This window comes from Zeus faber, assembly GCF_960531495.2.
Source record: "Zeus faber genome assembly, chromosome: 22".
NCBI classification, from domain to species: Eukaryota; Metazoa; Chordata; class Actinopteri; order Zeiformes; family Zeidae; genus Zeus; species Zeus faber.
In genome coordinates, this window is record NC_137209.1 from 22,291,081 (window position 1) to 22,301,080 (window position 10,000).

At 55.8% G+C, this 10,000-nt stretch overlaps 1 protein-coding gene across 1 annotated transcript in view; it reads right to left on the minus strand.

Moving 5' to 3' along the window:
- Window positions 1-10,000, minus strand: part of LOC307247562 (solute carrier family 24 member 2) — a gene marked incomplete at both ends in the record, with an annotated part of 48,281 nt that overhangs the window by 20,548 nt on the left and 17,733 nt on the right. Inside the window, 3 exons of the mRNA XM_080023732.1 lie at window positions 4,444-4,458; window positions 8,709-8,817; window positions 9,906-9,953. Of these exons, the coding sequence (XP_079879858.1) occupies window positions 4,444-4,458; window positions 8,709-8,817; window positions 9,906-9,953 (172 nt within the window). The remainder of the gene's footprint in view (window positions 1-4,443; window positions 4,459-8,708; window positions 8,818-9,905; window positions 9,954-10,000) is intronic.

Consider the following 10,000-nt stretch of genomic DNA (forward strand, 5'->3'; position numbering starts at 1 on the left):
TCTGCCCACGCTCACATTCTGTCTCTTTGGAGAAGGGAGCCTGCACCTGCTGCTCAGGCGTGCTGTTCCGTCCGCCTCGACAATAACTCACCAACAGGAGGAGGGTTTGGATTCCAGCATCGCCCCGGCCGCCGTTTATTTTTACTTTTTTCTTTGGCCGGAAGAACCGGGACCAAGGACGCGAAAAGGAAAAACTCTTTTTTTTTTTTTTTTCCCAGAGGCAGGACGGGGTATTTGACAGATTGTGATGCCAATCACTCGGGAAAAAATAAAAGAAAATAAAAGAAAAGAAATAAATAAATAAAAACTTTATGCAATGATATTCCTAAAACTATACGATGACAGAGGTCCAGTTGTGTCCCGTTAAGTTTTCAATTCACGGAAACATTTGAGGGGCATCAGGTTCAGCCAGCGCTGCCTTCCCTTCCAGACGGAATCCCGGCGCTATCCGCAGAGACGGCGTAAAGAAGCGGGACTCTTTGATAGAGCCCCTTCTAAATGGGAAGAAAGATTTGTGAAAGTTTAAGAATAATGTTGGAAACCCCCCCGGGGGAAATGCCGTGCGACTTCCTACGTGGCGTAGGAAGTCGCACGGCATTTCCCCCGGGGGGGCTTCGGTCCGCTCGTCAAAACCGCCGTTCTGGGTGTTCGGCGTTTGATAAACTGGCTGCGCTGCTTCTTCCAAAGGGGTCCAGACGCCCCAAAGCTAATTCGATGGGGGACTCGATTTCCCAAAACGGCGCGATGGAGGAGCGCTGCCGAGAGCGCCGTCCGTGCCCGCGGCCGCAAAAAGGGAGGGGGGGGGCCGAAACCAGACACGCGTGACAGGGTCCCGAGCCGCCGCCCCCCCTCCTTGCTCCCACACCAGGGGATTAGAGGCGGTGTCCCGGCGCCAAATACCAGAGCTGGCAGCGCCGGCGAAACACAATCTAATGAGAGGAAAACCCATTTGGGAGAGTGTTCCCGATCATCCCCAACGTCTGGACCGCCGGGGCCCGGTGAGGCGGGCGCCAGGCCAAGGCCCGCGCCCGTCTCACCGGGGGGGTCAGGGTTTGGTCACACCCCCCGCCCCCCCGCCGGTCGTTGTCGCCGTTTGGGTCCGTCCACCGTCCTTGCACCGTGACCTCCAAACCTCTTTCCGGGCCGCGGTGGAGCTGAAGTGTGTGTGTGTGTGTGTGTGTGTGTGTGCGTGTGTGTGCGTGTGCGCATGTGTGCGTGCGTCTGTCTGCTGGGCGCTGGGGTGTCGGGAAAAATTCACAGTCTGCGCCGGAGCGAGAGGCTTTTAACATTGATTCTTTTTCGGCCCAACTGGGGTGGGTGGGGGCTTGGGCGGAGGTGGGGTGGGGGTTGGGCGGGTGGATGGATGTTGCGTCCGGGTGGGCCGCTCGGCCGGGAAGACAAGGGACTTCACATAACGCGAGGTGTGATGGGCTGACGGTTTAGCTAAATAGCAGTGGTTTTACCTTCAGGCACGCTGCTCGCTACCTGCTCCAGAGCAGCGGTGATCGCCGAGCGCCTGTCGGGGTGAATCGGCGTCTCGAAACGAGGAGGCGGGGCGCGAGGAAGCCTAGGTTGACCGCGAGTCGCCCCTCCGTTGTGCGTGACAGCGGCAATCGGGCGAGGGAGGCGGCGCGGCGGTCGCGGCCAAAGTGACCTTGCCCCGTCCGCCCCGCCCGTGCAGGGGCTGGTGCAAACGTCTGCTCGATACTAATTATGTAACGTGGCAAACAGCGCCAATGGGGGGGCGGGGCGGGGGGCTACGGCGGGACGGGAACGGGCCGGTGCCAGTGATTTAACGATCCGGGGCCCAGGCGCCCCATCCGCTCGCTCCCGCCACGCTCCCTTTTGACCCCCCGGGGGGTTCTCCCTTCTCCGGTTGATGGAGAGCGACGGGGGCGGCGGGTTGGCCCACCACGTCGGTTTAGCTCCGACGCGTCATCCCCAGGCCGGCGTGGGGTCCATATGGAAAGGTGTGTGTGGCAGACATGTTTTCTATTTTATAGCTTGTTATCAAATGTTCATTATTACTATTTTTAATTCATTTATTCTTATTTTCAGTTCATTTCAGTATGTATATATAAGTATATTTTTCACATTTTTCTTTACTTTATTTATTTTATCTATGTTATAAATATAGAACTTTTATACATATTGTGAATAGAAGTCGATTTTTTGATTATTTAAATGACAACAAAAGAGCCTTTCAATAATATTTTTCTGATTGAGATACACTGTATACATATTTCTCTTTTTAAAATAATAATAACAATAATAAAATAAAATAAAATAAAATAATATAATAATGTTATCCAAACATGGGGAAAATGTCCAACATGCAGATGTGGTTATATTCGCGGGTTGCCTTAGTACTACATCGCATATGCATCGTATGGGTTTATAATATGGCAGGTGCAGTTTATGTGCCATATGCTACAGCAAAGCTACAATAACGCTCCAGAACAGAAACAATGGTGTCTACACAGAGTTTCCGTGCCGAGTGGGCGACTGAAATCCAAAACGTCCCATTAAAATGGACATTACCAACGCAGAGCACTCTGGCAGGAAGACGCCGAAACGATAAATCTTAAAACTCGGCACGTGAACACCATGAGCAGACGTTCTCCGTCACAGCAGGAAGCCCTCATTAACATTTTTATTTTTATTTTTTTTTCATGGGATGCAATAATTTTATATCACGTGCCCGATGTAATATAGGTTGTGGGTCAATGTTTGTTCTCCCCAGTAGTCCTTAAGGATTAATGAATATCTTTTTTTTTTTTTTTAATTGAATTCAGTTTGGCAATATATTTGTGAAATATATTGAAATAAAACTGTACTGTACCACTGTAGACTTATAATTGTATAAGTTCAAAATTCAAACGTACAGTCATTTACACCTTATATACTGTATACTGCACCTACAAATCATATATCACTTAGTATATTCTGTATATTATCATGTATTTGCCTATTTCTGTTCTGTATTTTTTTCTATTTCTGCATATTTACTTTCTTATTTTTTCATTTCAGTTTCTATGATTTGTAATCTTTCATACCGTCAGGCCTTTTTTCTATGCCAATTGTGTGTGCAGAAACTCACCACCCTTCACCACAAATTCCTGATGGGATTCCCGCTGCCGCCGTGACGCCATGTCTCCGCGGAGCACGCTGAAGACCGGGATTTCGGCCTCCACCGCCTCTGGCTGCGGGCGCGCAAAAATGCGAGTCGAAATCCCATCTGGAAATCGCGGATTAGACTCGGAAATGGGATTAAAACTGAACCTCGTTTGACCCCGGACGGAGGGGGCGGGGGAGTGAAACAAACGTCACCTCATGTAAAATCTCAACTGCGTATCTCAACAGAAGCTTCAAGTTGCACAAACAATCGTGCATCGTTTGGATGAACTCACCCCAACACGCGTCCGGAGGAGGGGGGGAAGGCCGGCGCACGCACGCCGCCGTCCGCGCGCGCAGAGGGGGGGAGGGGGGGGGCAGCTAATTGTAAAAAGCTTGTTGAGGGAAACTTATTTCATCCTGCTTGCCATTAATTGCCCTGTCAAGCTCTTATTGACTTTGAGTCGGAGGGACGGACGCGGCGGGGGAAAGAGCTGACACCTCCTTTCCAACTGTACCGTCGGCACAAACACAGGAGGCGTCAGGGGCAAAACAAAACAAAACAAAACCAAACAAAAACCTGGTAATGTGCGTAATCTGCGGGACGGAAGGGACGGCAACGCCACCTGAAATGCGTGGAACCGGGCCCCTCCCCCCGCCCGCCCACGTGCCCAGTGGGGAGGCGGCCGCCGAGCGTGACGTACGGCGGGGGTGACGGAGTAAAAAAAACCCAGGGGACGCGCGAGGCAGCCGCGGGGCCAACCGGACCCCCGGCCGGATATGTCGGGTACTATTCTTGTCGTCGGTGTGAGCGAAGCTTTGCAGCGGACTGAAGCGTCACCGCGTCGGGAGGAGACCGCCGGCGCCACGGGTCCTTTGCAGCGTTCTTTTGGGACCCGGCCACGGCCTGCGGACGCACGGCTGGTACGCGAGCCAGGCGGTGGAACAAAACAAGCAGCGCTCGGCGGGGGGTGGGGGGGGGGGGGGGGGGGGGGGTTATGAAACGATACGGAAATGGTCAGGGAGGGTTTCTCCACGGGGAGCACGTTCACAGAAGGATGGAGGTTGGCAGCAGAGAGTCTGCAAAGTGAAGGCGAAACACGGCGGCGCTGGAGAGATGTAACCAGGACATGTTTCAGGTTGGGGGGGGGGGGGGGGGTTGATTTTTGGCTTCTGAGGCTGTTGGAATAAGAACATAAGGCACATATGTTTCCGGGAGGAGAGGCGGGCGGTGGTGTGTGTGTGTGTGTGTGTGTGTGTGTGTGTCTGTGTGTGTACGGGGGGGGGGTGGGGGGTGGGAGGTTGACAGAAATCAGAGAAGTAACTCACCAGAGTCAGCAAATTCTGAGGGGACAGTGGAAGAAAGACAGGTAAGAAAGAAAGACAGACAAAGAGAAAAAAAGGTAAAAAACCAAACGGTGTGCAGGTCGGTAGAACACATTGAATCATTCAGCGCCATTGTCCCGATCACGGACGTACGTTTGGGTGGAGTGGAGCGGAGTTGCCGCCAGCAGCAGTGGACGACGCGTCGTGAGGCGCCTTGCGATGAGACTCTATCCTGACCACGTCATGAGGTGGCTGCTGCGTTGCGGTCGCCACAGGGCACGGCCCGAAACGTAACGAGGGGACCACTCCAAGCCTCGGGTTCGGGCTTGCGCTCGGCCGCCGTCCCGGCAGAGGAGACGGAGGCGGAGCTGAGCCGGGGCCTGGGTCGTCTCGCCGGGAGGCAACCACGCGCGGCCGTCTTTAAACCCTGTGTCCCTCATGGAACCGTATTTCCTCGTCCTCCTGCCGGGACGGCGACGAGCGCAAGGCCAAACCCGAGGCCTCCAAACCGTCTCTCCCCGGCGGCGCAGCAAAACACCGGCGTGCATTTTTATTTTTCTCTCTCTCTCTCTCTCTCTCCCCCCGACGGCATTTCTCCTCATGCTGACTTCAAATATTTGACCATTTTCCACCATAACGGCTCACGGCGTGCTCGTAACGTTTTATTAAGTGCTGAGGAGATTGATTGCGATGCAGTTACCGAGCTCACGAGACGCTTCCCACGCACACTGAACGCCACCACGGGCCCTTGTAACGTCTCATGCAGATTTAATGAGAGGGTGGAGACGGCGGGCGGATCATACTAGAGATGCACATGCCCGCAAACACACACACACACACACGCACGCACGCACGCACACACACACACACACACACACGCACGCACGCACACACACACACACACACACACACACACACGCACGCACGCACGCACACACACACACACGCACGCAAACACGCACGCACACACACACACACACACACACGCACGCACGCACACACACACACACACACACACGCACACGCACACGCACGCACACAGCCTTGCGAGCTGGGGAAACGAAACAACCTCGGCTTCCCTCTCCCCCGACGCCATCAACTTATTTTCAGAGATCCCGATGAAAAATGTATGGCTGCGGCTCGGCCGACTTCCTGCACCGCCGCAGCCGGCCGCACTCAGAGCCTGAGAGCACGCGAGGCGAGCGGCATCCTGATGGATGAACCCGCTCGGCTCCTGTTACACTCCCTCCCTCCCTCCCTCCCTCTCTCTGCCTCCCTCTCTCCCTCCCTCCCTCCCCCTCTCTCCCTCTCCTTCTCTCTCTCCCTCCCTCTCTTCCCCCCTCTCTCTCTCTCGCTTCCCATTTTCGGCGAGCTCAACGCCAACATCAGCCTTGGCGTAGGTTGCGTGGGGGAGGTCGGTGTTGTCACAGCGTCGTGTTCGCGGGTGGATGAAGGACCCCGTTTTTCCCCATTTAACGCGTAGCGTTGCGCCGGCCACGCCGCGCACACGCTTGCGGAACCGGTGAAAACGGGAATATGTCAAGGAAATCCCAGCCGAGGCCAAACACGTGCAAACACCATCCATTTAGTCTCTTTTTGATGGCTGCCTGTTGACATCATGTCGCGTGCAGCAGCAAATGCACCATTAAAGTGGTAATCCGTGAGATCTTCCGCGTTAGGCCGATGACGCGACAAGCCCCAGAATTCCCTTCGAAGCTCTCTCTCTTTTTGTTTTTGTTTTTTAAGCATGCAGGTTCACCCTCCTCTTACCCTCTGCCACTTTATTATTCTCAAAAAGATGTGTTGCTCGGATCGAGCGTTTCGCCGAATGGCGGGCCCCGCCGCAACGCAAACGCACCGAATGGCCCTTTCGCATCCACGTCGCCGCCAGCTGCAGGGGATAAAAATCAAAACACGGGATTTTCGTTTTTTTTTTACGAAATAATCTCACGGATTCCACTTGAAGTGTACTTGTTGCATTTAACTTGGCTCCCGTGAGCCGACGTTCCGCCGACGGGGCGCTCCGGCCGACCCCGACGCCGCTCCCGTCCGAACGGCCGCCGCACCACAGCGCGCCGCTCTGTACGGGGGAATTCCACGCGGACTTCCAGTCGATGATTCGGGGGCTTTAATTGGCAGGATGGACTCGGGGATACGTCCGCTAATGGAGCGTCTAGGATCCAGCGCGTGGAAGATGGACGATGTATGCTAATAGGCACTTTGGAGCCGGGTTTGCAGCGCGGCATAATAATGTCTCCCCTAGCCTTCCTGGCTACCCGGGAGCGGGAAGGCCTGCGTCGCTAAGCCGGATCGGTCTCGCCGTGGAGCGTTTTTTATGGCGTGCCGTCGGCCGTAAAAATGTATCGCGGGATCAATTTTGCATGAACGTTAATGCATTTCTTAAAAAAAAAAAAAAAAAAAGAAGAAGACACACGTCTCTTTGCTCCCCATATCTGTCAAGGTGATGTGTAGGTTACAGGTCCTGGTATTGACATACTGTAGAAGCTCTGAGAGGGAACGTGGAGTTTGGCGGTCGGTATGGACTCTGGTCGCCATTTTTGGAGGATCACTACGATATAAGGAACGGGCGCGCCCAACAAGACCCCCCACCCCGGAGGCCGTCCTCTGACTCATATTGCCGACCGCTCGGCAATTCCACCGCCCCGGCGGTGTGACGTCGGCGTCACGCTCCCCCCTCGCCCGCCCGCGTGGTGCACCGGTGGGGAACGGACGCCCGTAAAAGCAGACGCGACGCTGCGTGGACGTTCGCTTTCACGGGGTTATTCCCCTGCGGGTGGCGTCCGCGGCATGAGCCCCGGACGTCTCCTTAGAATTCCTAAAACTCCCCCGCCGGAGCTCAGAGAAAGGGCCCCGTTGGCGCAGCGTCGTTTTCCATCGAAACAGCTCTTTGCTCTTTTCTCTTTGCTTTTTTTTTTTTTTTTTTTTTTTTGGCCCCGGAATGGAATGACGCTGCGCTTTCCCCTCCTGTTCTTCGACGTAAACATCCCCCGGTGCCGAGTGCTGACACTGCCGTTTATCGACCCCCCCCCCGTCGCCCCCACCTCCCCCACCATCCCCCGCCCCGCCTCGGCGGCGCTAATATGCCTTCATCTGGTATTAAAGGGGAATGATCACCCCACTCAGCTTGTGTCCCGACATCGGGCTGAGCTTGCACTGACTCAGGATGAGCTGCAATTTTATTTGTATTTTTTTCACTAAATCACACAGCAATTTGAGCGTCTAAGGAGTAATTGGGCAGCAGGTGGTGCAGAAGGGCTTGAAGATCAGTCCTTCCTCTCGCGGAGCCTTGCAGCCAGCGCAGGGTATGGAGGGGCCTTTGGCACCCTGATCAAAACACCGCTCAAGCGCTTTTTTTTAAAATTTCCGATTCCGATGCAGACGCCGACGCCGACGCCGACGCCGATCCCGTCATTTAAAAAAAAAATCTCCTTTCGTCCCGCCCCCCGTTCGAAATCCCTCGTTTCATCCGCCTGCTGCGGCACGCATCGCCACGAAGCCGACGCTTGTGGACGCTCTGAATGAACCGGACGGCCCTGCGCTGTCGTCGTCGTCACGGCGACGTGAGTTGACCCCTCTTTACGCGATGTCGCAGAAGCGTTCCTGTGGCATTTTCAGTTTACAGTTGCGAGAAGGAGTCAGGAGTTTTTTTTTCCCCCTCCGATATCCCATCCAGAATATTTTATTTCTATTATTTAGTACATGGCCCCGACACCAACACCGGGTATGGGATCCGTGCCGCCTCTTACTGTTCACCCACTTTAGATACAGTGAGGGGGCACGTCCTTCTCGGCTGATTTTTACAGTTTAATTGCAGTTTTCACCCTGAAAATACACATGCGCACCGCTCCTGCTGTTAGAATTCCCCAGAACTCCCCCCCGAAAACCGGGATCAACACAGTGTGACGCATTCCCGTCCGGGTCCCATCGGTGTTGCTGCAAAACGGAATGTGGAGGAGGCCACTTTTGATTTGGACGAATGTCCGATGAGCGTTTTCTAACTGGCAGCTCCATGTGGGACGACACATTTTGGGGAGATAAACCCGCAGGGCGGCACACGCACGGCACGCATCCTGCCCCGTGAACGCAAGAACAGCCCGTCGGACGGGACTGATCCGCCCCGAGCGGCGTTCCGGCATCAGACTGGAATGGATGGACGTTAAACACGAAATCCCTTTGCGGGCGAAGACACAGGCCAGCCGCCCCGCCGGGCCCCCTCGGCTGGTGTTCGCGGTGTGCGGCGAGCGTACCTTCGCTGAGGGGATCCAGGGTGTGGATCATCAGCTGGAAGATGCTGTTCCGCATCAGGCTGTTGTGCAGGGAGGCGGAGCTGCCCCCTCTCTGAAGCCGGGGCCGGGCCTGTCGGGGGAGGAAGAGGGTCGGTCAGTCATTCCCTTGGCCGGGCGCAAACATTCCCCCGAGGCGCGATCCCTCCTGGTTCTTTTCACGCGTCTTCTCCCCGCCTTTCCAATCCGAGGCGCACGCTGAGTCGGGAGCTAGGCTAGTTGATTCCCTCCGCAGCCATGCATTGAGCTAACAACGGTGAGCATGCAGCCCCCTAAATACAGGGATGAAATTGGCGTCGGCCTTCTCAGCAAAAAGCAAATTTTCCCCCCGAGGCCCTGCTCTTTTACCTTCACCTTTGGCGTTTGCCTCCTCAATTTGGCTTACTCTCGATTTTGCCGGCGACAGAGTCAATTGCGTCGCTCCCGCGCGTCCTAATAGGCCTGTCCATCCAATGTGTCCGCCCAAACTATAAAGAGGAGCGTCCCCGTCACAACTGCGTCCCAGCGGTGAGGGCATGCATCAAGGGTTCGGGGGGGTTCATGTCGATTTTTTTTTTTTTTTCCCCCCATTTAGCGCCGCTCCCCCCCCCCCCCCCCCCCAACAAACCCCGGGAAGCTTCTCCCGAGGTCGAAACCTGCCGACCGCGGGTGAAATACAAAAATGGCCGCCACCGGAGGGTGTCGACGAGGCGTGGGCGCGGCCTGGGGGTGTCGGCGGCAAATTTGGCGAGCCCGAGCTGGGCCCCCCCCCGGGTGGAGGAGGCGCGTGGGCTGCGTGGGCTGCGTGGGCTGCGTGGGCTGCGTGGGCTGCGTGGGCTGCGTCGGCGGCGCGGGCTCCTCCCACCTCCCGGCTCCGTCCTCCGACCCGCCGTGGCCTTTCGAAGCGCTTGGCCCGCACAGCGCGTGGGCGTTCGGCCTTTCCTCCCCACCCCCCCCACCCCCCCCCCCCCCGTCCGTGCGTCCCTCGCGGTGCGGAGGGTAGCTCCGCACCGCGGAGGGTAGCTCCTTCTGCACAGCTTGGAGATAACAGAGAACAAGTTTGGCTCACAAGGTGGAGGAAGGGAAAGAGGGAGAAACATAAGTCACGCGACGGCAGCGACACAGAAACAGGGACAAACACAGAAGCAGAGCGGTTTAGGGCGTCAATCAGGCAGGACATACCGACAGCTTGCCGTCATCCTCCGGTGCGCTGGGGCTTGCCATCTCATCCAATAAAGAGAGAGAGGAAGTAAAAGGGGGGAGAAGGAAGAGAGGAA